The 25878-nt window shown below is 40.4% G+C and overlaps 2 protein-coding genes and 1 long non-coding RNA gene across 4 annotated transcripts in view; 1 reads left to right on the forward strand and 2 right to left on the reverse strand.

Annotated features, from left to right (window-relative positions):
- Positions 1-3477: 3477 nt before the first annotated feature.
- RPS13 (ribosomal protein S13) lies at positions 3478-7359 on the reverse strand. The gene is made up of 6 exons (XM_081842494.1): positions 7253-7359; positions 6565-6613; positions 5299-5377; positions 4590-4759; positions 4287-4387; positions 3478-3663 (listed from the first exon to the last, which is right to left on the reverse strand). The coding sequence occupies exons 1-6, from the start codon at positions 7273-7275 to the stop codon at positions 3630-3632; spliced, it is 456 nt and encodes a 151-aa protein (XP_081698620.1). The 5' UTR covers positions 7276-7359; the 3' UTR covers positions 3478-3629.
- Positions 7360-7469: 110 nt separating this feature from the next.
- On the forward strand, positions 7470-13820 carry LOC309330873. Its single transcript, XR_014151629.1, has 2 exons — positions 7470-7820; positions 10366-13820. It is a non-coding gene; the product is annotated as an uncharacterized lncRNA (long non-coding RNA).
- Positions 10998-25878, reverse strand: part of PIK3C2A (phosphatidylinositol-4-phosphate 3-kinase catalytic subunit type 2 alpha) — a 58792-nt gene continuing 43911 nt past the window's right edge. For both annotated transcript variants that reach the window (XM_081840061.1, XM_081840060.1), the window contains exons 21-33: positions 25338-25430; positions 24806-24935; positions 24043-24179; positions 22560-22729; positions 21997-22153; positions 21399-21508; positions 21003-21210; positions 19975-20099; positions 18712-18829; positions 18537-18618; positions 16850-16959; positions 16520-16645; positions 10998-14320 (exon numbers count right to left, since the gene is read on the reverse strand). In XM_081840061.1, the coding sequence (XP_081696187.1) occupies positions 14138-14320; positions 16520-16645; positions 16850-16959; positions 18537-18618; positions 18712-18829; positions 19975-20099; positions 21003-21210; positions 21399-21508; positions 21997-22153; positions 22560-22729; positions 24043-24179; positions 24806-24935; positions 25338-25430 (1749 nt within the window). In that variant the 3' untranslated portion in view covers positions 10998-14137. The remainder of the gene's footprint in view (positions 14321-16519; positions 16646-16849; positions 16960-18536; positions 18619-18711; positions 18830-19974; positions 20100-21002; positions 21211-21398; positions 21509-21996; positions 22154-22559; positions 22730-24042; positions 24180-24805; positions 24936-25337; positions 25431-25878) is intronic.

Genomic DNA, 25878 nt, shown 5'->3' on the forward strand with positions numbered 1-25878 from the left:
TTGCATATTTGTGGAATGCAGTGTGTGTTTTACTACAAAGAATTAAAATGCCTTAGCCAGATCGTGTTTCAAAAAACCTGAAATAAAAATCCTGAAACCAGCATCCCTTGTGAAACATCTGTCCCCAGTTCACCAGAAGATACACCTGCTGTAGCAAGCTTTTAGTAGCGTATTATATTAATGCAATCAGAGCAATTCTAAAGATCTGTTCAGCAACAGAGCACAAATAAAACCAGCAGTTCAGATTAGTGGAAAAAGAAAAACCAGCCACAGGTTTGCCACTGAAGTAGTGTTTTGCCATTTTGAGTTAGCACAAGGACTTTGATCTGGCAAACACACACAAACAAAATGCAGTGCTTTCTGAATACTTTTCTTGGCAGCTTAAGGCGGTAGTATTGGCTGCAGAAGAAAAGCTGATCACATGACCTGCATTCTAAAATGTTGCCAGGCCAGTGTCAACATACAACTATGCTGGGAGCATAGGGACCTCTGCTGATACTTCACAGCAACAGCTGCTTATGGGCTCTGCAGAAAAGGGCAGTCATCTTGCTTTCCCCCTCTGCCTGGATCACAAGAGATGTTCTGCAGTATTTTTGATTATTGCGTGCACAAGCATGGAATCAAAAGCTTGACTGTGTTATTGCCATTCGTATTAACTCCGAAAGCTCTTCTCCAAAGTGCAGTATTTTGAGGACTCCAGGCAAGACCTAATTCCCGCCCCTCCCACCTCATCTAGAAAGCAGAGTTAACATGAAACATTGGGCTTGATTTAAATGTACAGTATCTCAGGAATCCTGTCCTAGTTTGTAAAATATGAATATTAGACTCCACTCAAAACTAAGTGCCAACAAATTCATTGTGAAAAATTTAAGCACATACTCAACTTTTCTACGGAAATCTGTGGTGGTATGTCCATTATATGTCATTTTCAAGGCGCAAGAAAGTTGAAGAGTTTCCTAAGGGATTGTTATTACTGAAATTACATCTCCTTGAAATAAGTAAAACAGGCAACCTCTTTTACAGGATAACATTTACAAGTAGTTCATTCTTCTGGGGGATGAAGCCTAAAACCTGATTTACTATTGGAAATGCATAATGAATAATCTTCTTCAGTGCAGGATATTTTAGGAGCAAGATAAATCATATGCTTTTTACACACAAAAGGTCTGAGAATGGATTCCTTCTGGTGCCAGCCAACATAGAATATACAGTAGTATAAGGCAGCTTCCTGTGTTCCTTAAAATAGCTACGGTAATTTGCAAGTTAACAAAGCCTTTTGTGCACCCGCTTATTCACATACTATTTCTTGGTACTTGTTGAAGTATCAAAGTTAAAAAATGGCATGGTGAATCGATTCACTTCGGGAATAGCTTATTAAACCATCCTCTCTTTATACACTTTCTTTCAGGAATTTCAAGGTGTTATTGGTCCTTCCTCCCAACTACCCTATTGGTAAGTTAGGCTGTCAGTGGCCTACGGTCAGCTTAGCCAGTGAGCTTCATGGCTGGTCTCCCCAGTCCTATTCAAACTCTTAACCACTGTGTTTGTATTGTAGATCAAAATTTTCCATTCTTTGATACTTTATATTTAACACTGCAGTTCTAGAGTCTACACAGAATAATCCCTGCCTACCCCACTGTGCTTCTGCTGCTCAGACGCCATCATTATGCCACATAAAGCTAACAGAAAGCTTCAGAGGAAAAACCAAATCCCTGCTGGAGGGCTGGATTAGTGTAGTAGGCTCTTATGCTATGCAATGCATGTCAGATTCTGTTCCTCTGCAGAAAACACTTCAAAAATAGAAAACCAATGCAAACTACCGTATACGGCTTTAACTCCAATAGTGTTTTTATTTCCCCTGGCCCCTCTTGGAGAACTCAAAATGTTTGACACTCTGGAAGCTCTCAGAACCTGCCCGTCTGTTTGGATCCAGTGTTCTTGAAAGATGTTTGTGTAATGTTGCATGCTTTTGCAGTACCATGCAAAAACATTCCCGAACCAGCCGACAGCAGAGGTGCATACGTATCTTTTGTGTGCTGCTTAACTAGGTGTCTTAAATAAAGCTTGTATCATTTGCTGCCTAAAGCAAAACATAACTAGAATAAAATAAAAAAATAAAAAAATTCCTTCCAGTAGCACCTTAAAGACCAACTGAGTTAGTTCTAGGTATGAGCTTTCGTGTGCATGCACACTTCTGAAGAAGTGTGCATGCACACGAAAGCTCATACCTAGAACTAACTCAGTTGGTCTTTAAGGTGCTACTGGAAGGAATTTTTTTATTTTTTTATTTTGTTTTGACCATGGCAGACCAACACGGCTACCTATCTGTAACCATAACTAGAATGTAATGAAAATAGCTCAGGGAACAGTGATGCTAAAGTGAATGAAGACTTGGTTTCAAATGGCAATACTTCTGGCAATGCATGAGTGTTGGGGAAATGTTCATTAGTGAACAAAAAACTTGCAAGTGGCTCATGCTACCTTTAACAATGGGGAAAAGGTGGAGGGATGGAAGAAAGAAAGAAAGGGAAGACTTGGGCATATCCTTGATGTGGCAACAAGTCATACATCTGAATAAGGAACCCCTCATTCAAAGTTGAAAAAGATTTGCGTTGCCCTACAAAATCAAGTCATACAGAATCTATTTGGAGAACACCTTTCAGCCTGAAGTAGCCATTTTCCCCCAACAACTGAAATATTTGTTAAAATGGCCTCTTATAAAGGGTGCTTCTTTGAACATACTGAGTCATAGACTTGAAGAGTGGACCGAGTCCAAGCCCCTGCAATGCAGGAATCCTGCCCACAGCTGCCCCGGGTGGGCTTGAACCACCAACTTTCTGGTTAACAGGGAGATGCACTGTGCCACCCGAGGTGCTGTCCTGGTGTGATTTCCAACAATGCACCAGCAGCTGTGACTTCTTGTTTCCCCTTTAGCCTGCAGTGCCTCCTCCCTCTGCTCCAGAGGGTCCCCGCAACCCCTCTGCAGGTAGATTTAAAGGGTGCATGGAGAGAAAAGGCAAGTTCCATTGCTCAAATGGAAGCCTGTTGCACAAGGAGGACGACACCAATGGATGCCATTCACTGTTAAGACTGGTTATACATCAGTGAAGAAATGATTTATATTATCATCAGTTTAAGGAAAACTGCACAAGCCTTGGAAATAGGCAACTGCAAGAAGGAAGCCATTATTGGTTGTTTTTACATTCAAGTCTCAAAATTTCATTAATACTCAATTTACCAAAAAACAAGGGCATGGCAGGGAGAACAGCATGGTGCAAATACACCACCACATTAGCTGTGCTGGTGCATTTGCATCACCACCATCTTGCTTCTCTCAGAAAGCTGCAGTGATTCACCTGCCAGGAGGTAAGGTAAGCACCTCCCCCCCCCCATCCCACAATCTGCTACTGACTTACAACTCATGTAAATTAATTTGCAGCACAAAAGCAGTTTTACATTAAGAAATCTTTACAAATCTGGTGGAAAAAACAGATTTTATTCGCATGGTCAAGATAACATCTTATTCTGCCAATTTTAAATAAGACAGCTCTACAGCATCCTTCTCTGAAGAGGCATTGCATGGGACACAAAAAATGACCAATGTGATCCCTCGGTGAATAGAACAGGTCTTACGCCACGAGAGCAGAAGCTGTGGATGATTCACTAGACAGAGGGAGGCAAAAGAGAGATGTCAAGATGTGGCAAGTGCAACACCCACAAGACTGCATTTAGGAATTTTATGACAATTCCAACGGCTCACTCAGACATCCAAGGAAGGGCTGAGCCAACACAAAGGAAAAACCTTTCTGGTGGAAACTACGAATGTTTGGAACACAATCATCACAGTGAGCAACCTGCAAATGAGGCAACTGAATGCTTAAAGAACTGTGGAGAAACTCTAGCCTAGTATACCCGTTAACAGGATTAGCACATATTTCTAACAAGTTATTCTATTATAGATGCACTACATATATAGCACCTGTAGGCCAACAGTACTCACATGGGCCGGAAAGAGCTGACTTCTTTTAAAGAAGCATATCCCAATTGCATTTAATTGCTACATTACCCTTTAAAATAAAACTGAGCCTATAGGTCGCCAGCCTATTGTCAAATCAGATGTAACAGAAATTTTAGGTTTAGAACATTATGACAGCAGCTTTCCTTGCATAAGTGCTAACCCCACCCCCCATCCAATGTCATAAGGTTAGGAAACTGAAACCTGCTGTCTACTTTTTTTTTCTTCATGGAAAATTTCTACACCAGGATCAAGAGAAAATTATACTTACTACTTCCAATTAGGTGGGAGTACCCTCTTGGTCTTGTAATAACGAGCAAGCCTATGAATTCTGCTCTCAATCAAAATGAGACGGAATTTGGCATCTTTATCCTAAGGAGGGAAAACCAATTTTCTTATAAATACTGCTTTTTAACAAAAGAAACTAACTAGAAATTGGGGGAAGGGGATGTTCAGTGAAATCTTACATAAAGGATTTCCCTAACCTAGAGGCACGATCTCCTGCAATTGTTCTTAGAACAACTGCAGGTCCCATTTTATAATCTTGAGGATGGAGTATGGCCAGCTTTCTTACCTTCCGGTTCCTCTCAAGATGCTTGCGGACAGCCACAGCCTTCTTGATCAAGTGGTAAAGGTCTTCTGGAAGATCAGGGGCAAGTCCTTTGGATTTAAGAATCCTTAGAATTTTGTTGCCTGTCACAAAACGAACTTGGGCAACACCATGGGAGTCCCTGAGGATCACACCTAAAACAGAGAAATAATTACACACTTTTAGAAATACAAGACAACTCAGCTATGATTGGAAATGCTCACTCTACCAAGGAATTATTAGTCAATACAAGGGAAAACTATTCTTATGGAAATAAAAAATGGTTTCTAACAATTATCACAGAGAGCAACCTGAGCAAAACAGTGCTATGCACACTCAGAAATACAGGTACTTGATGGGTGTGTCAAGTATAAACTCAACCTAATAGTGACTACACAGCACCTTGAAATTTTAGAAGCAATGGAATTTGAGGGCTGAAACCAAATAAATCTTTGAAATTTAATGGGCTGAAATATTTATTTAGCAACACACACACGCGCGCACACACAGCTCCAATCCAATGTATTACACATGATTTAAGACTTATATGCTTAACCCAAGACAGAAATGCAGCTATACCACTACATCTGAGCACTCCACTAGCAATAGTCAAGCAACACAACTAGAACTGTAAAAACTCTATGTAGCCAACAGGAGTAATACCTGCAAAATGTGGTACATTAGCTCAACATACCAATTTGTGAGGGAGTTAGGCCCTTCTTCGCCAACTTGTAGATCTGTTCTTTGACATCATCAGAAGTAAGTTTGAGCCACTGTAATAATTCAATTGTGAGCCAGATTAGTTCACACATAGTTTATGTTGGTAGTATAAACTAACACCCAGAATGAAATTGGGACTACATTAACCATGCAATACATTAGAAAATGCAACTGTCTAGGAATCTTTCAAACAATCCTCTCTGCTAAATCTTAATGCATATCCTTGTAGCATTTATTTTCAGAAAATAGTGGTGCGTTGCATTGTAACTCCACAGTGGCTACTATGCTGTTTTATTCATTTTATGTTGCACTTTTGTTTTAATTGATAGCTTTTAAATTGTACATATGTACAAACGTATACCACTTTTGTTCAGGAACACTATAAGAAATTGTAAAGAGATCCAAAAGGACTACTCCAAACTAGTAAAGTGACAAATGTAATTCACTGTGAAAAACTATAAAGAGGCACATGTGTGTATGGGGGGAGGAGTATCGATATATGGGGTCTGAACCAGCAGAGACTGACCAGGAAGGAAATTTTGCGGTCATAGCCGACAGGTTGATAAAGAGAGTAACTGAGTTTGTGGCAGCTGCGAAAAAGGCAAATACCATGTTAGGGATCATTAGGAAAGGAATTGAAAATAAAACTGCCAGTATCATAATGCCATTATACAAATTTGTCTAAGACCATCAATGATTACTAACCATGATGATTTTGCTCCTCCGTCATGGTCAGAGGCAACATGCTTCCGAAAACCACTTGCTAAAAACTACAGGAGAGAAAGCTCTTTTGTGCTCAGATCCTACTTGCAGGTTTCCCACAGGCTTCTAGGTGGCCACTGTGAGAACAAGATACTGACCTGATCCAGCAGATTCTTCTTATGTTCTTACCTTTCAAACCATTTCCAGTGCCACGCTAAATTGAATGTATACAGTTGCAGCCACAGACAAATTTCAGTGTGCTTCATTAGTATAAATATTTGAGAAAGGCTTGCCTATTATTTAACTACCTGTTGAACAGAAGTGTTGCAGCACTTTAGAGAGTACTTCGCTGTACTAAGAGCTTTTAGAAAACAGGACACTTTGACAAATGCATGATAGCACCACTGTTTAGTCTATACACTGTAGGCCAAAATAGTTTTCTACAATGGCAACCCACTTGAATATTATTTGACTGTACACCATTCCCCACATTTGTTAAGCCAAAGCAGGATCACAAACAACTGAAGGTATTACTTACTGTGGGCACACTTCGCCTATAGGGCAAGGCAGACTGGGACAGGCCCTTCCTGTGGGAAAAGAAACCGAAGGAAATGAGTATAAAGTTTTAAACATGCATTTCTGGAAACATGGCAGACAAGGAGCTCATTATCTGATACCCAACAGTCATCAACTTGCTGCAGCAGCAACCCATAAATGTTAGGACCACCCGTGATACTTCCAAGACCGTACCGTGTGCAGTCAAACCAATGGAAAAATAAAAACTCTTGAACTACAACAGCCCCACTATTTTCTGGTTTTATAAAGAGGGAGGGAGGAAAGCTACTCCCCACAACGATTTCATTTTTACTACATCAAGTCTGAGCCCACGTTTCCCGCGGCCCGACTCCAGAGGCCTCCCCGGGAGAAAGTCGGGAAGCCCAGGGTGAAAACCACCCTGAGTCTCCATTCACAAGGAGCCCCAGGATCCAGCCCCAGGCTAATGGCCAGCCAGGAACAGCGAGGCCGAGGCCGGCCATGGACACCCGGGACACAAGGCGGCTCCTCTCCTCGAGGCCTCCGAGAAAGGGCCACGAAGCAACGCGCCGCCAGCCCATAGCCCGGCCCCACCAGCTTCCCCCCCCCCCCGGCCCCAGGAGCGCTAGAGAGAGCGCCCTCCTCTCGGGCCCCGGCCCTCGCCTCCTTTCCCCGCTCCGCGGACGACTCACCCAGGAGCGTGCATGCGACCCATGATGGCGGCGGCGGCGGCGAAAAGGAAGAGGAAAGCGAGGCGGCCGTGCAGATCTACTCTTTCCTAAAGTCGGAAGTGACGTCAGCGCGCTCGGCCGCCGCCGCCGCTCTCGGCTTTCCTGTTTTGTTAGGAGACGTCCATTTTGCTTGGCTAGAACCATAGAGTTCGCAGCAAGCTAGAGGGGCGGCGCAGCCCGTCTATTTGCACTCGCGGGAAATGGCATTCAAAATAAGTGACATAAAACGTTACAATCGCTATATATCGAAAGCGCAGTAGCACATAAGCAAAACTAAGAACAGATTCCTCAAAACCAATCGATACGGTTCATTGCGCACTTCATAGTAATGCGAAATATCAGAAACAGCTGCTGTGACAAATGACAGAGTCTCCCTGGTCAGGGGCTTCTTCATAGAGTTCACCAAGGGCGCTTCTTTTTAACCCTCAGAGAGGATCGATCGCTTCTATGCTGTTTTTGCAGGGATGGAGCAACAGGTTCCATAGAAGACCCAGAGTGTCCGAGAGGTCTATTTCTTCATATAGATACTGTGTGCATACCCTGTCTATATTTCAGATTGAACATTGTTTTTCCCCAAATGTTGATTACAGAGGTGACAGTTCTTCTTCGGGTCAAATAAGGCAGGCACAGAAGTCGTTTCCTCAGGTGACATTTTCCCACCGTGTGTGTGTGTGTGTGTGTGTACATATATGTATATATATATTCTCTCTGTATATTATGAAACCATGTTTTAATAAGAACCTCCACCTCCATCTGAAATATGGAGTTCCTTGGCTTGACCTGAGCTAGAGCGCTGATATGTAGTGTTGTAATAAGTCCCTTGACTTCAATTACCATGACACCTACAGTATAGTTTCCAGAAGGGACTACCATGCACAGTACTGTCTTTGTTTTCATTGAATTGTAAAATTGGAACCCCTAGCTCTATTTGCCCAACACAGGACTTGAGCCAACAACCAGAAATTAAGAATCTCATGCTCTACTGCATATTTTTTCTTTTAAAATAAACTTGCATCTAAAGCATAGCTGTCAACGTTTTCCTTTTTTTAAAAGGGAAATTCCCTTATTCCAAATAGGATTCCTCGCAAGAAAAGGGAAAAGTTGACAGCTATGATCTAAAGGTGTTGAGCTCTGGATGTGCTGGGCCATGTCTGTTGTTACAGGAAAAAGGTGTTTTCTGCAATTACTAATCCATAATATTTAACATTCAAACCATCTGCTTGTCCAATCAAGCACTATATTTGACATTACAAAGAGGCAGGTAGGTAGCCGTGTTGGTCTGACGCAGTAGAAATATACATTAAAAAAATCAAAAAATTGTCCAGTAGCACCTTAGAGCAGTGTTTCCCAACCTTTTTTGGGCAAAGGCACACTTGTTTCATGAAAAAAATCTCGAGGCACACCACCATTAGAAAATATTTAAAAAATTAACTCTGTGCCTATATTGACTATATATAAAGTAACTCTCTTTAATAGGCATCAAATAAACACAAAGAAAGTATTTTATAATTACTTTATTATGAAATAGTAAGTACCGTATTTTTCGTCCCATAGGATGCTCCGTCCCATAGGACGCACCTCCTTTTTTTTGGGGGGGGGGGAAATAAAGGAAAAATTTTTTTCCTTTATTTCCCCCCCCAAAACCAGGTCGGGGAACAGTGGGATGGCGGTGCTGCGCCTCCCCGCTGTCCCCCGAGCTTGTGGGGCTGGCCCATGTCTGCCTGGCGCGAGGGGCGCTCTGCTTCAGGGCGCCCCGCGCGTCGGGCGGCAGGCTACAGTCCGCAGCATGGGGAACCCTCTGTTTCAGGGCGCCCCACGAGCCCCCCGGGTGCGCAAGGCTTGCCAACACGAGCGCGGAGCACGGGGCGTCCTCCGAAGGGCACCCTGTGCTCCGCGCTGCCAGCTGCCGCCCGCAAGCCTTGCGCTCTCAGGGGGAGATCCCCCGGGTGCGCAAGGCTGGCCAACACCAGCGCGGAGCACGGGGCGTCCTCCGAAGGGCGCCCCGTGCTCCGCGCTGCCAGCTGCCGCCCGCAAGCCTTGCGCTCCCGGGGGGAGATCCCCCGGGTGCGCAAGGCTGGCCAACACCAGCGCGGAGCACGGGGCGTCCTCCGAAGGGCGCCCCGTGCTCCGCGCTGCCAGCTGCCGCCCGCAAGCCTTGCGCTCCGGGGGGAGATCCCCCGGTGCACAAGACTTGCCAACACCAGTGCGGAGCACGGAATGGCCTCCGAAGGGCGCCCCGTGCTCCGCGCTGCCAGCTGCCGCTCGCAAGCCTTGCGCTCTCGGGGGGAGATCCCCCGGGTGCGCAAGGCTGGCCAACACCAGCGCGGAGCACGGGGCGGCCGGCCGAAGCGAGCGGCGATGGGATGTGGGAGGGAGCTCGCTCGCCGCCCCGCGTGTGCTCGCCGCCGCCGCCCCGCCTCTCGCCGCCCGACTCGCCCGCCTCCCTCCCACGGCACACCAGGCAACGTCTCGCGGCACACTAGTGTGCCGCGGAACACCGGTTGGGAAACACTGCCTTAGAGACCAACTAAGTTTGTTCTTGGTATAACCTTTCGTGTGCATGTTTCGAGAAGTTTTTAATATTTAATGCTGTATTGTTTTTAACACTTGATTGGAAGCCGCCCAGAGTGGCTGGGGAAACTCAGCCAGATGGGCGGGATATAAATAAAAATATTATTATTATTATTATTATTATTATTCAGATACACTGAAACAGAAGTCACCAGACCCTTATATAGTGGGAGGGTGGGGTGGGGTTTTTCTCAGGAGGGTAGGAGGAGATGGGTGATTGACTCAATGTTGACTGTTAATGACTGCAATTAGTCCTACAGGAAAAAGCAAGGGATAGTATGCAGATGATTAGCATGTGTAATGAGACAGGAATCCAATATCGCTATTAAGACCAGGTCTTAATAGAGATATTAATAGAGATATCAATTTTTTAATTTTTTTACATATTCAATTACAAAGAAGCAAACTTTAGTGAAACTGTTATGCTCAGTAGATGTGAGCATGTTCAGGTGATGTACTTTTGACATGAAACTGTTTTTCTTGACTATTTTCCTTTCCTGCAGGAAACAGCTATACTTTTACAACCACTGAGGAAGTAAAAGCAGTGAGTGGAGATGCTATTCAGCAGAAAACAGCACAAAGAAAAAAGGATAGGAAGCCCCTTCCACATCCAATTTCAGCCCAACGGCAGCATGGTTTTAAATAAAATCCCAGCCACTCAAAGAACTGCCATAAGTTTTGCAAACCCAGCCAACATACTGTGTGAATCGCTGAGAGTATTTGCTTTTGTGTGCTGTTGCCACAAAACTCAGCCAGGTATAGTGAAATAAAGACAATACAGTAGTAATTTTTAAAATGTGACCAAATGCTGTTCTACATTTTCTGCAGAAAAGGAAAATATAGCAGCTGTGCACTCTTAAGCTGATGAAATTTTAAAGGTGCCCTCATTTATCTGAGCTGTACAACCACCAACTCCAGAAAATGCAGTGGCTTTGAGTTTTGCACTTCAAACCAGACACAAGTAGTAGCCAAAGATAGAAATTTGCTATTAGCAAACAGAGAATTTAGGCTTTGCTAATTGAATGGGTAACAGTAAAATCTATTACAAGGCACCTACATTATTTTTGTAGCTTGTGTTTGTTTTTCTACTTCCCTACGCACACATACCAGTGTTTGTAGAAAAAGAGGCAATACGTTATTTATTCCAGAATAGTGTTTAATGTAATTGTAGGACAGTTATGGAGTCACATTTAACCCACATATTATGGGTTAGGATACCGATAGAAATACTGTACTGTACATCCTTATTAGCTATCAGTGTAATATAACAAGTATTTGGTTCTTACAGATAAATAGACAATTCAAGGCAAACTTCTACATTTGCTCCCAATGCATTTCATTATCTATGAACCTTTGCCATACTTTTTTTTAGTCACAGTATGAGAGTACAAAGCACAGAAGGAAATTAATTCCTATGGATTGTGAGAATGGTGCTATATTGCCTGAATGGTTTTCCTCCATGTAACATGCATAGGCTACAATCTAAAACAAACAGACTTAAGTCCATTGGTGTAAATGAGCTTAAGCATACATAACTCTGCATTATACTGTGCCCCTAACTCGGCAAATACAGAAATAAAATTTCTTCAATTTGAAAGCTGCACTGTATAGTATCCTAGAAAGAGCAATCAGGTTTTTAAGGCAACATACTAAGATTTCTGCACCATTTTAATTTTAAAAATAGAGAAATATCAAAGATCTCTTGAGCTTTCATACATATGTGTAGATCATAAAAAAGCAGTAATATTTAAAAAATTCAGTGCAAAGTCATAGCCAGGTTATTTAGTACAGAAAACGTGGAGATCATTTTTCTTACAGCAAGATGTTTTCCTCAAAAGTACATAGACACAATTTTCTTTCTAGCTGCAGTCCATACATGTTGCATAAGATTTTCTTTGATTAACAATGTATAAAATGCCAGTAAGACCACATTTTAAAAACACGAAAGTGTTAAATGTTAACCCAATTATTCCCTCCTCCCCTTTTGTGTATACCAAACTAAGATAATCATCTGTTGTGTATCACACCACTATAAATAATTCAACAGATGCAAAATTAATGTTGTTCCTCTACAGTTTTTAATGGTAAATGAAGAACAGTTTAAGAATCTACCAACGTGTACTTTATTTTGAAAAGTGGTGAAGGTGGGCAAAGGCACAGGCATGGACAAACACTGGCAAATGCTACCATTAGATAGCATACATATTCTAACCAGCATCCAGCCAAGAGTCGTTTTAATGTTGCGTTTTGTGCTGTAACATACTGTGCTCTAGTAGCAGACTGCAAAAAAGCAGTACATATTGCTTCCAGTAATTTAATGGAACGTTTCACAAAAACAGTAGTCTACTTTCCTGTCTGGTTGTGGTTCTATTGATGAAATGGAATGCATCTCAAAAAGCATCAAGTGAGCAGGAAATACAATCTAGTTAGTTTATATATAGGTTACTATTTACATACTGAACTCAAAGCTAATAAAACCAGGACTTTTAAAACCTCAAGTAGCTTTTGTTAGCCACAATGTAATTTTGACACTGAGAAATATTCCAAGGTTTTATTGTACAATTGGACCACAAATATTTCAGGCAGCAAAATGTTATTCCCATTTCTCCCTTGCACTTTTTAATATTAGGTCCGAAAATGGAGACCTCACTATGCTTTAGGGTAAATAAATTAGATCACATTTTAGTTCAGTTGCCCGGCAAATAAAGATTGTCATTGTCTACTTTATCCTCCTTTATCATTGCATAATTTTGCTTTAAGCTCATTATTACGGACAGTTGAGAGATCAGCTTTATTCAGAAGTATTTGGGCTTTAGCTTTAAATGTATCAAGTGATATCCAACTAGGTCATGCTCAAAGTAGACCCAATAAAATTAATGGACTTAAATTATGAGTTCATTGATTTCACTAGGCATACTCAAAGTACGATGAATGTTGGATATTGGCCATGGTGCAATCTAAACATTTCCTACATCAGCTTTTTAAAATCTTCGTTTTACCAGTTAGTAAATTTTATTTATAGCAACCTATCCCTAAGTATCACACAAATGTAGAAAACTAGAATACAATTAAAATCAGTGGATTCAGAGTGCAATCCACTAAAAGGTGGTGCAGAGCATCTTCCACGCATTTTAGCAAGTCAATTTCTACTGGAGTGAATAAGGTGCTTGGATTACTCTTTTTGTGCTCATAGACTGAAAAACTGTTATTGTGTCCAATCACATCACCCAAAGTTTCTAGTGCAAGTTATTCTCAACCGGCAGCTGATACTATGCTCTTCTGCACTTTAAAGTGACCTGGAAACGGAATCCCAAATCCCTACCAAATAATGCATAACCCATAACATTTACTTTCTGGAAATATATGTGCTATGCAGCAAACCATGGCATAAAATAGCTTCAATGTATATCTTAATGTGGCCGTTTATCAAGGTATAACTTAAGGGCGCACAAAAATGAGTGCTGAACTGGATAAGCGTTTAACATTTTGGTGCCATCTGAGTTTGACTTAAGGAAGCTGAATAAACTTAAAAGGGGGGAGGAATGTTAAATGAAGTATTTATATAGCAAACCATGTGAGCAAACATTCATTCTTTTTTTTAAAAAAAAAAGCTGGATAAAAAAGTGTTTTAGAAACAATTATCAGAAATGAGGTATAAGAAGCAGCTGAATGACAAAATAAGGCACCATTGTTTATTACTTCCATTACCGGCACTCATTCTGATAATAGCCTCAAAGAGATTTAATGAGTCCAAATGCTCACTAGCTGTCTGTTTAAATCTCCCTTTTGACAGTTTCTACAGCCACTAACTCTTTTCTGACAAGGAGCAATCTTTTTTTTTTACTTTGATATTTTTTGACATGGTACTGTGTCCGATAACAGCAGCATAAAGCAAGCTTCCAATATATCAACAGGCAAGCGATTCAAATGTGACTGAATCTAATCTATTTTTTTAATTTTTTTAAAAAATACCCCTTAAATTTAATTTGGAACATCTAGTCAAGGTTTATAACTTCATTATCCACAGATATTAAATTTATACAATTCATTTACAGCAATGCTTGGATATTATTACAGTAAAAGCATGAAGCAGAGCTGGTTTTCCAGAAGCCCTGTTTAAACTTTGTGAAGGCTGGTCCAACAGCAATCTGCCAAGTTGCCATGTTTTATGTTAAAGTGTGTGAGTTATCTTCAAGTAGGAAAAAGTGACCAAATATGGGTGAAGTTGAGTTTATTCAATTCTGTTCTTATTTTCACCTCTCTCAGCTGCCAGGTTCACAAATATGGTACAGCAGCAAGTCGATACCAGTTGACAGTCTCCTTGTTCAAGTTAAATTCCTTTAAGGAGAGTGTGACACCGCCCAGGAAAAAGTTCTCACGCAGTGATTCAGCGCTGAGTACACTTAGCTGAAGTTCCCTTTGCTTTAGTGTCTCTTTGCTATATCCACTGTATACAAGCTATATAAAAACACACACACACAGTAATTCATAAACAATGAAAGCCAAGACAGTTTATTTACAAAACATCCAGGATTAAGTTACAAAAACTGATGCTGACTAAGACAGATCCCTGTATAGAATACGTCTTTTATTTCCTACTCTTAGGCTAATTACCATTTGCTGGGTGACTGAGGTAACCTTCTGCCTCAATCAGCCATATGGAACATAGGTATATGGTAATGGTAAAGGTACCCCTGACCGTTAGGTCCAGTCGCGGAAGACTCGGGTTGGGCGCTCATCAGCTCTATAGGCTGAGGGAGCAGGCGTTTGTCTGCAGACAGCTTCTGGGTCATGTGACCAGCATGACTAAGCCGCTTCTGGTGAACCAGAGCAGCACATGGAAACGCCGTTTACCTTACCACCAGAGTGGTACCTATTTATCTACTTGCACTTTGATGTGCTTTCAAACTGCTAGGTGGGTAGGAGCTTGGACTGAGCAATGGGAGCTCACCCCATCACGGGGATTCAAACCGCCAACCTTCTGATTGGCAAGCCCTAGGCTCTGTGGTTTAGACCACAGCGCCACCCGCTGGTACCTGAACACAAATGTATGTTTTTAAGGTACAGTCATATCTCAGGATGAATACGCTTCAGGTTAAGCATTTTCGGGTTGCGCTCCGCGGCGACCCGGAAGTAATGGAGTGCGTTACTTCCAGGTTTCGCCGCTCGTGCATGCACAGACGCTCAAAATGACGTCGCGCGCATGCGCAAAAGCAGCAAAATGCGACCCGTGCACGCGTCTTACGTTCGCTTCAGGATGCGAACAGGGCTCTGGAACGGATCCCGCTGTATTTCTTTTGACCATTCATTCATTCATTTAGAGTGGGAATGGTGTTGGGTTGTTTTTTAAAATCCTTTTATTAAATACTGGAATATGCTCACTAATTTATGTTTCAAAACATTCCACTCCCTGAACTAGCACCTACCCTTTGAAGGGCAATAGTTTAATTAGTGATGAAAGTTGGAAAGGGACAATGTCAACATAGTTACATGTCCCTGATATCCATGCACACACTTCCCATCTGCATCCCCTGGGATTACAACAGCAAATGTCTGCATTCATTTTAAATCCCCACTCAACAGATTATCGTCATGTGGGGACATCTGTAATCGTGGGCACACCCTTAGATTAATCCATAAATATATCTGGAATGTTTCATTCAGCTGTGAATATATGGATTTAGATGTCCACCTATACCCACCCACCTGTATTAGATGAAAAATTCTTCAATTAGTCATTGACCTATTTGCTCTGCTGTCAAGGATTGTTCACAAATATTCTAACATCTTAGCTTAAATGCAGTTGCAGTGGTGTATTTCTAGTGTCTGCCACCCCCTAGGCAGAAGAGATTTGTTGGGGTACAGGGACAGGAGGGAGAGAGGAAGAGAGACGTACAAGGATCAACAGATTGCCTGCACAAGTCTTTTGTAACCTTTTGGGTATCTACTCAGAAGTAAATACCAGTGAACCGAAATTGAGCTTACCAACTCCCCCAAGTTTAAGACCTCAGTGATTTGATCTACTGAAAACAGGCTTGTATAAATAAGCTTCAAAAACGGACTTGCAAAGTTCCTTCCCTACCTTCACCCCCAATTTCATATTCCATTGTTTTAACTGTAACATTCAGAAGACTGAGAATAATTTTTTTTAAAGAGGCAGATTTTCAGGGAAAATCCTGGCACTGGATTCTTGCTTGAAGAAAATATTTTAGAAGAGGCTCTCCTCTCCCACTCCGAATTCATAAACAGGGATACAGTGCTTTCAAGGATAAAGCTAACCTCCCAATTTTTGAAATCATTCCCTGTTATTGGAGAGTGGCACCACGGTTAACTGGGATGTGAGAGAAAAGCATTCTCTGTGATCCACACTGGGCACCCTGAAAAGGTGGTAGACTTCTCTTAACAGCTTAAGGCATATTGGGATGTAAAAGCAATTGGAAAATTGTACAGCCAGACATATATATATTCTGGCCCCAAGCTGTTTCATACAGCATGTGTTATGGCAGCTGCAAGATAGATGTGATTTAGAGTATGTTTCTTACTCCCATTGGGGCAATTCAATGGGGGCCCACTGATGTGTTCCATCAGTTATAGCTATGTAACATGGATTTGCTTTGAAAAGCCACAGAATATTATACATAGCTTATTTCAGCTTACCATTTCATTGAATGTTGGATTTCTTGTTTTCCGTGATATCTTGGTTTTCCGTTTAGAGGTTTTATGTATGTCCGGAAGCAGGTATGTTTTCACATATGGATTTGGGTCTGTGCCATCATCAGTCACCTGAGAATGAGAGCACATCTCTGGTGTAAGAAACAACCATCAACCATACTGAAATAAAGTAAGACACTGGCGTTGCTGTTTAAATAACACAGGGATTTTTATCACAGGGATTATACCCTTAGAAATAACTGTTGGTAAGAGCAAACTACTTGTCACCAAAATCTACTATGAACTATCATATGCATTTTCCAGTTTTGTACATACCAGATCCTTAATGTGCATCACCATGATAAACAGAGTGCTGTTTCTATAGGAGATAGATAGTTTAACTTCTCCTCCTACTTTGCCCGAGGTAGGACTTGAAGGGCTCACATCTTAAAAAAAGAAAAGGCAGAATGATATTTCCCTCTACATTCCATAGTCAGAACGTTATCTAATCTGTGCACTTGTCATTCCCTTTTCCCACAGAGGGAAAATCATTCCCTGCTATCAGAGAGTGGCACCATGGGTAACTGGGATGTGAGAGAAAAGCACTCTCTGTGATCAGTACTGGTCATTCTGAAAAGGCCAGTTTATGGAGTTCTGACTACTTGAAATGACAACATGTAATATCACATTACTATTGAAGGAATGGGTTTCCCAAACCAAAAACTGACTGTGCAGGCAGTTTAAAACAGGCACCAAAATCCCTATTTTTCCTTAGCTAAAATCCATTAACGAGCTCTGAGTCAATGTATAAACAAAAACCCGGTTGTATAAACAAGTGCTCAGAGCCCTCTCCTTTATCAGTTAATGACGGCAAGGATGACCTTGGCTGTTCCAGTAGAACAGGGATGACACGTCTAGGTCTTATCTTACGTCCTGACCACACTGACGCACAGACCTAGTCTGGGAACAGCGCCAGAGTGTGTTCTTGGAGTTGGTGACCTCTTGCTCCAAGATAAGAGTAGGAACAGGAATACCCTTTTATGGTCAGAAGTACAGGAAGGAAAACCCTTTTATTGTTAAGAATACCGGAGCAGGAACACATGTGATGTCAACCTGCGTGTATAGGCTGACGTGGTTGGATTCCTGGGGAAGGGGGAGAGGGTGCCTGGAGGATATATATATACTGCATGAAATTTCTCATTTCTTTGGACTTGCTGTGGACTGACCACGCAAGTGCCTTTCTGCTGTTCTGGAGAGCAGAAATAAAGAACTCTTTCTCTGAACCAACCCTCGGTGTCATCTGACTTCCTCCCTCCCTCCTGGGAGCAATGCAGAGCCCACCAATCGGTAAAGTCTAATAAGGCTACACTATCAGAGATGAATCCAACAAACTGTTATTGAGGAGATAGTGACAAAATAGAGTGAACTGCACAAAGCCCACTGGACAAATCACACACACTTTATTAGATAACAAATTCACCTCCTCTCCATTAAAAACTTTCACTACTTTATACCAATATGTTTGTGGTTTGACAATTTCCCACAGAGCTTAAATTACAGATGAGTGTAGAAGGGAGACATTTATTCATGGGTGGACTTCTTTGGCAAAATGAGAAATGTGACATTTGTTGAAATATATTCTATTTGCTGGTTCTTCTATTCAATATAAAACAAGAAATGAAGCAAAAAAAGGGGAGGGGAGAAGAAAACCAGCACACAAAATCATTGAACTTGTATTTTAAAATAGAAAAAGAAACCCTCAAATGTAAATGTTTTGAGATACATTCTCTTTCAAGGACACTTTAAACAGGTAAATATTTTTATTCACACTCAAGTTATTTTGAATTATTGGTTTGTATGCTAGGAAAAACTGGGGGGGGGGGGAGAATGACTGAAATGTTCAATAACTAGTTCAATACAGTTGTCCTCCTGCCTTTATGATTTCACTTTTTGTGCTTGATAGAATGTAACTACAAGAAATATTTTCACTTTTCAGGACACGATTTAAAAGTGATATTCTTACCTGTACACTTGGCTATTCCATCTATTCCTTCAGCTTTTTCATCACGAAGTATGGGATGGAAGAATGTATAAACAAGATCACACTAGATGTGGAAAGACAAAATGTTATTATGAGGTGACTGTACCCAACATAAAGGAATTAAAACAATGATGTTTATATTACTTTGTAGAACTACCTCCGAAACATCTGCAGATGCATTCATTAAACTTTGTATGTAGCTGTTCAGTTCCACCTTCCTTTTGGCTGCCACATCCTTTATGTGTGTTCTTCCTAAAACCATCTTACTAGGAAAGCTGCAATATTGATACAATGAACACAACATTAATAACAATAGTAAGTAGCAACAATCAGTATTTAACTTTTGCTGAAGTAAACAATCAAATACTTCAAGACTATAAGACAAGATACTAGTATAATCTATGAGTTGGTCCAAAAGCTTGGGCAATCTTACAATAGAACAGAAGGAACACTGCAAATTATACTGTTGTCAGCTGTCCAGTATTTGTTACTATATCAAGAGTACTCCAAGTATAAGGTAACATGGCAACACACATGCTCCAAGGAAATATTTTCCACCCTTCTGTCCCCTCTCCCTTTTCTAAAATCACTGAAAGCAAATACTCAAGCATCATCAACTGTTATAGTCCCTTTCAGAAATGAAATGACAAATACAGAAAATAAATTCTCATGTGTCTGCATTACTCAAGAGAACTGAGCAACAATTAATAGCTATTACTAGGCAAAGTTCTGTGTGTGACATCTATGTCATATTCAGAGCAGACCTGCTGAAGTAAATGGTGAATGACCAGCACTACATGTTACCCTTAGTATGTTACTATAACATCCTTTGAGTCATTCTGACACACCATATCCTTAAGAATGGCAGAAAACTGTATACCAGTCTGTGACCCAGGCAGAATTTTAGACTAATTTAAAATGATATTCTTTTCTCAATTAAAAAATGAGTCATGAAATACAGTTTGTTTCAGGGAGAAGCTACTACTACTTTTACAAAAAGTAAAAAGCTCAACAGCACTTAAGGAGATACTGAAATAAATGAAGGCTTTAGGGCTATGGAACTACAGTGACTATTCTGTATCCTTCTTTGATACTTTCCTTCAGAGACAGTTACAACAAAGTGTTGTATACTCACAGCCTAGCTCCTGGAATTTAAGAGTACTGCATACATGGGGAAATGTATTTCATAAAAGGTTAATTTTCACACTTCACTTGTGTATAATCCCAGGAAGTGAGCCTCAGTTCACAGGAAAGGCTATGGCTGATGGGCATAGCATGGCATAGCATAGATATTACACGTTGAACTATTGCTATGTCCACTTTTTAATGTTACTGAGAAAATTTAATTGTTGCAAAACATGAAAGCTCAGTGGATTTCAAATTACTTTGTTTATATTTAATTGAGTTTTTAGGAACCTACCCTGGTAACTTCCAAAGAGGAAATAGGATGCCAAGCTTGTTGTGGAATTCCTGGAATTCATCAAATGTCCGAAAAATGAACGTGGGTTCATTTTGCCCCTCTCTTAAAACCCTGACAACATAGATCTGCCAAATCAGAAAGGAACACACTTTAATAACTTTTAAAAACACACACACATAAATTCTTTATTATATCTATTTCCCATCATCCAACAAAAGAAAGCAGACAGTGTCATTGTGTCAAGCATTTAAACACACAAAAAGAACAATAATAATTTCAGTACCAGGTGTTGCAAGTGTGTATACAGGTTTCTTCCTCAGAATTATAGGTCCTCAGAATTATAGGTCCTCAAAGCTCTTACATAAGAGGGCAGGAAAGCGGAGTTTCATTAATGAGAAAAGCAGCAGTGACAGGCTGCAAGCTATTTTCAAGGTTACATTGGTTTTATTTTTGCTGTGACAGGGTGTATGCGCACACTATGTATATGAACAGGAAGCCAACATTTACAGAATTCATTTTCTACTGTATGACACTATCCTGGAAATATGCTTCCCTTCTAATGTTAGATTGTGGAATTAAAGCTTGGCACTTAGATTTGTGGAAAATGCAATTCAGACTGATCATACCCTGGGATCCTGAGCTGTTGAAATAGTATTGCTAAGCTGTTATATAAACACTGAATGATGGCAGACAGGAACTGGCCATGGCTTCCTGATCTGCAGAAGCATGCAAGGCAAAAGAACACACACACATCCAGGATTTCAGAGTCTATCCCGTTATGGAATGAAGGGAGCTTCTCCATGGCCAACTGCCTCTCTGGCTGGAACCCTTCTTAATAAAGTAACAAACTACTTCTTTCACCCCACAGTTAAATGTCTTGATGAACCTGATGTCAAGTTCCAAGATAATACATAGGCAATATTTGTGGAGAAGCAACAGCTTCAGGACTTTGCATGTTGCACCAATAATAAAATGAAAAATGGCAAAACCTGGAAATCTTAAGACACAGTATGGATCCACATACTTACATAATATTTATCTGGGTTGTATCGCTTATGGTATGTAAAGACAGACACTTCTTTGATACGACCATCTTGTTTAAGCGAGTATGTTTTGGGAGAAAAAGAGAGGATGGGCTCATCATTGGAAGGCAGGCCTGAAAAACGCAGCTGAGCAAGGTTGTGAATGAAAAAATTGAACTTTGTGGCAACACTTCCCAAACTTGATTCAATCAACCTAAAAAACAAAAAAGTGGGGAGGAATCAGATCATGTTCATTTCCTTTGAGATGTACAGTACATTTGCTTAATTGGAGTAAAAAGGAAAACTATTTTCATAGATCACAGAATTGATCACACCTACTTTATTAAAACTGATGAACATGCATAAATAAGGTTTTTGTAAAAAGAAAAGAAAAAGTGGTACCTTGTAAAGAAAATTGTAGCTTCAGCATCTGTAGTTTGGGGTTGAAGAGCATCCTGGACATATTTCAAGTCTTGAACTCCAGTAAGTTCTGGTAATCCAGAAGAGAGCATCTATAGAGTGAACAGATATGTTTTAAAAATGGAGAAGATCAAATATTCACTGGTACAGCCAAACCAAACCAAACCAAACCAAACCAAACCAAACCAAACCAAACCAAACCAAACCAAACCAAACCAAACCAAACCAAACCAAACCAAACCAGTACTATATTTTAAAATAGCATTTCCAAATTTTATTACTGCAGTCATTATGACATAAATTTAATCTGCAGTTTCCTGCACTTAACACTACATAGTTGTCTTTAAGCACAAGAACCATTCACTTGAAAACATCCAAGGGTTACAAGCCCACTTGCACAACTGACTTCCCCTCCCAGAAACAGAACTTCCCCATCCTCTCCTCTCTTCTTCAGCATCCTGCACACCCTTTTCCAAAATATGCTCTGAAGATTGAGGGACAGTCTGGAACAGAGGTTGCAGGAGGAGAGGAAGCCTCTTGCCTTATTTGGTGAAACCTCCTACAATACAAAAACTATTACCAGTGATAGGAGGTTAAGAAAAAGGTTGGCTCGTTTCCTTATCAAGTTATAAGCCTGGCAGCAGAGATCTACGAACAACTGGAAACGGATGGTAGGTTTTTCACCACCGTTGATAACGTAGGCCATATCTGATGTCAGCACAAAAGGAGCCCGATCCCTTTAGAAAGAAGAGATAAATTAAATACAGATTTTTAAAGTACTGAAATTTCATTTTCTAAACTTCTAACGTGAGGGAATTTCACAGGAACTCTGCAAATTGTGCAAAATGGAGAAGGAAGCAACTGCTGTAAGCAAATGGTTCAGAGTGTATCAGTGGCCCACAGCCCCCTTCCCTTCTTTGTATATTTTCATAGGTCGAAATAAGATCAATGTAGCTCTATTTATCAGATGCAGAGTCTGTATGGCAATCATACACTGTCATATTTAACATTATTTTGGAAGAAAAGTTACAGCTAACAGAGCATACTGCCACAGAAAGCTATCGATCTTTTCAAGACCATTCATTACTATAGCTGTAAAGTTAGCTGTATAGTGAAGCCTCAAATTTTACTTTGAAATCATACCTCTTAAAGCTCCCAAACATCTGTGCATGGCCCAAAAACTTTCCAAAATCAATATGGAATGTATGTCCTGTACTTCGAAGCATGATGTTGTCATTGTGACGATCACAGATACCTAGGACATAGGTGGCCACGCAACACCCAGCACAAGAATATATGAAGTTTTCAGAAGCCTAGTATAAGGAAAAATAAATGTTAAGTTAGATTCAATCTAATTTACTACTTGGAGAATACTACTGTGGTTTATCATACATAAGTCAAGTGTGGTAGCAGAACTGCCAATCACTCAAATAGAACATAATTAGGGACTTTTAAGGATTGTATTAAGTTTTGCTTAATTTTGGAGAAGTTAATAGGGTAATATGATCAACTGGAAGAGAGTAAGCACCATCTTGTGCCAGGTGTTGCAAGTAGGTTTTAGCGGTGTTAAGAAGAGTTACGGGAGAGAAAACCTGAAGAGTTAAAAACGTATTAAGGCACACAGTAAAATGGCTTCTACAAATTAATAGGAAACATGCGCAATTAGGAAGTGTAACGAAAAAACTGCACTAAAATTAGAATAAAAAGTATCAAAGTAATATAGTAATAAAGTTACTGTAGATCTTCCTTTTCTTTCCAATATGTAATATTTGCTTTAAAAAACCTGTTATGTACTTCAACAGGAGTTTCTAAACATCACAACAGAATCTGGCTAGTTAGTTGGTTGGCATCCATCTGTCTCGAGAGACAATGCAATGTGCCTCTGGGGGTGAAGTCAAACTGCTGCATTAGCAGCACTGAAGTGACCACCCCAAGGCACAATAGAATAGTTTCCTTTTAAAATAAACAAATGCTAGAATAAATATTTAGCATCTTATTTTTAAAAATTAAGCTAAGCCTACTAACCATTTCCCCCCCAAGAAAATAAAGCTTGCCTTAAGTAACATCCTTGTCCACCTAGTTCAGACAGAAGCTATTTTCTAGGATCTAAACATCGATGTCATTATCTCTGCTTCTGATGTCAGAGGGTGAAGCTGGAGTTTATATATGCAATATATGTGCCCTCCCACTGAGCTATGCCCTTTTCTCAATAGCAACGATTACTCTACATCTCATAACGTGTGTGTGTGTGTGTGTGTGTGTGTGTGTGTGTGTACCTTCATCCAAACATCACAGGGCAGTTTACATATCATAATCAGTTCATGTTCTGAAGCCATATTTACTTATAGCCTCCCGCTCACTGAATGGTCTTCAGAATGGGTTACATAAAATATACTTTAAAACAATGTAAAGTTTATGAAAAACATAAAGCCATCTGACTATCCACTGCAAGAAGCAGGTTGCTGAACTAGATAAACTGACACAGTAGGGCTCTTTTAAGGAAAGAGGGAAGCAGGACTCAGACAGTAATCCTTGGTGTGCAAAGGAAAAGTCAGGGGGCAGGGAGGAGGAGAGGTGGCCTGGCTCCATGTACGTTTTCCCGGCATCAGTTTCATATTAAAGTTACCTTTTCATATTCTTCTTCTGTAGGGTTGTATTTTCTTAGCCATTCTGCAAGGGGCTTATCTTTAAAGGACCCTGTCACTCCATACTCTACTTGAATTTTCCTAAGTGTATCTGAAGCTGGAACAAGCTCCACCAAACCTTAAGCAATCCAATAAGCAAAAAAATATTTACTGTCAGGCATACAGGATTTTTACTCTATTTCTATAATGGATTAAATTAAGTCTTAACTTCAAACATTTTAAAGAAATACTTCTGTGAATCCGAAGTGCTTGCTGACAAATAATGTTGCATGACATGTAATATCTGTACCCGTGCTCATTCAAATTGATCTTTAAATCAAATCAATACTTTTTAGATAACCAAAAAGACGTTAACAGTTTTAGACTTAGAAGTTGCTAGCAGCAGAATCCTTACAATTTTTAGCTCTCCTCTCCAATCATATATTTGAAATTTCTTCATATGGGATAGAATTTCCTTTACATCCATGTTAACACTTTATCCAACTGATTTCAGACACAGCTGAAACTGCAGGAGGGTGCTTTATATCAGATAGCTCTGTCTATGTCATCCCCCAAAGATGCTACTAACTACACTTGCAAGGTGTTTCTCTAGCTTGATCTGCAAATGCAGACATACTTTTGAGGCAGAGGCTTTAGAGCAATCATGCTAAAGCTGTGTTCCCACTGGGAACAGACATGAAAAGCAGACCAAAATCTAGATGGCATGGAAGGCATTATTCTCTGGGAACTACAAACGGTTTGCACCTCTATCTTTGCCAGTTGAAAGGCACTTGAAGATAACCATCCGCAGGTCCAGTCCTTCCTGTAACCAGATCTTGTCCATAATTTTTATCATTTGCAAGGCTAACATGTCTTGACGCAGATCCTCTCCAACCTAGAACAAAAGTAAGGATGCAAATAGAGAGAATGACTTTCAACAGGTCATGTGTCATAAGCTGGGGTGTGCACAGTCAACTACGTTTCTGCACAAGACCAGAAATGGCTAGAAAATTCAGTTCTTCTTATTTGAAGATGAATGGGCAAGGCCTGGAAAAACCTCAGAAACTCAGAGAACAGCATTCTGTGCTCAGGGCTTCGTTGCCATCTATAGCTCCTTCAGAGGCATACCTAGGGTCCCTTGGCAAGTAGCTGTATTGGTGCCCCCCACCCAATTACTTTACTGCAATAGCCACACATGCCATAGGTATGTATCATAAAGCTAACTAGTTTTAAAAGATTTATCAAATTTATGTTACCACAAAAATATGTCTGTCAAACACATGCTGAAAAAATGTACCTTAAACATGACATTAATTTCTTCTCCCAAGGGATCTGCATTCACCAGAGCAAGTTTAAGAGGTACTGCATTAGAACTGAAGTAGGAACATGCCTGCAAAATACAATTTACATTAATTACTGCAATGGTAGACTAACTAGCAATACAAAGGCAACCAAAGAGCTCCAACTATCCTTACAAGAAAATATTATAATTAATTTTGCTAAACTAGCAAATAAGGGAACCACAAAGGATACAGAAGTCCAACTTAAAAGCAGTATCTTTTTGTTATTTCTCATGGCCATATTGATGAAGTGAGGATGACAGATTTCCAGAGATTTGAATTGTATCATCTAACCCTAGTGCAGTGTTTCCCAACCTTTTTTGGGCAAAGGCACACTTGTTTCATGAAAAAAATCTCGAGGCACACCACCATTAGAAAATGTTTAAAAAATTAACTCTGTGCCTATATTGACTATATATAAAGTAACTCTCTTTAATAGGAATCAAATAAACACAAAGAAAGTATTTTATAAGTACTTTATTATGAAATAGTAAGTAC

Source organism: Podarcis erhardii (assembly GCF_964252035.2).
Source record: "Podarcis erhardii genome assembly, chromosome: 1".
NCBI lineage: Eukaryota > Metazoa > Chordata > Lepidosauria > Squamata > Lacertidae > Podarcis > Podarcis erhardii.

Excerpts from the sequence above, each read along its gene's own strand:
- RPS13 (XM_081842494.1), bottom strand. The coding sequence starts at position 7,275 with ATGGGTCGCATGCACGCTCCTGG. Across the intron at positions 5,378-6,564 it reads ATAGGCGAAGTGTGCCCACA|TGGCTCAAACTTACTTCTGA; the intron begins GTAAGTAATACC and ends GAATTATTACAG. Across the intron at positions 4,388-4,589 it reads ATCTTGAGAGGAACCGGAAG|GATAAAGATGCCAAATTCCG; the intron begins GTAAGAAAGCTG and ends TTCCCTCCTTAG.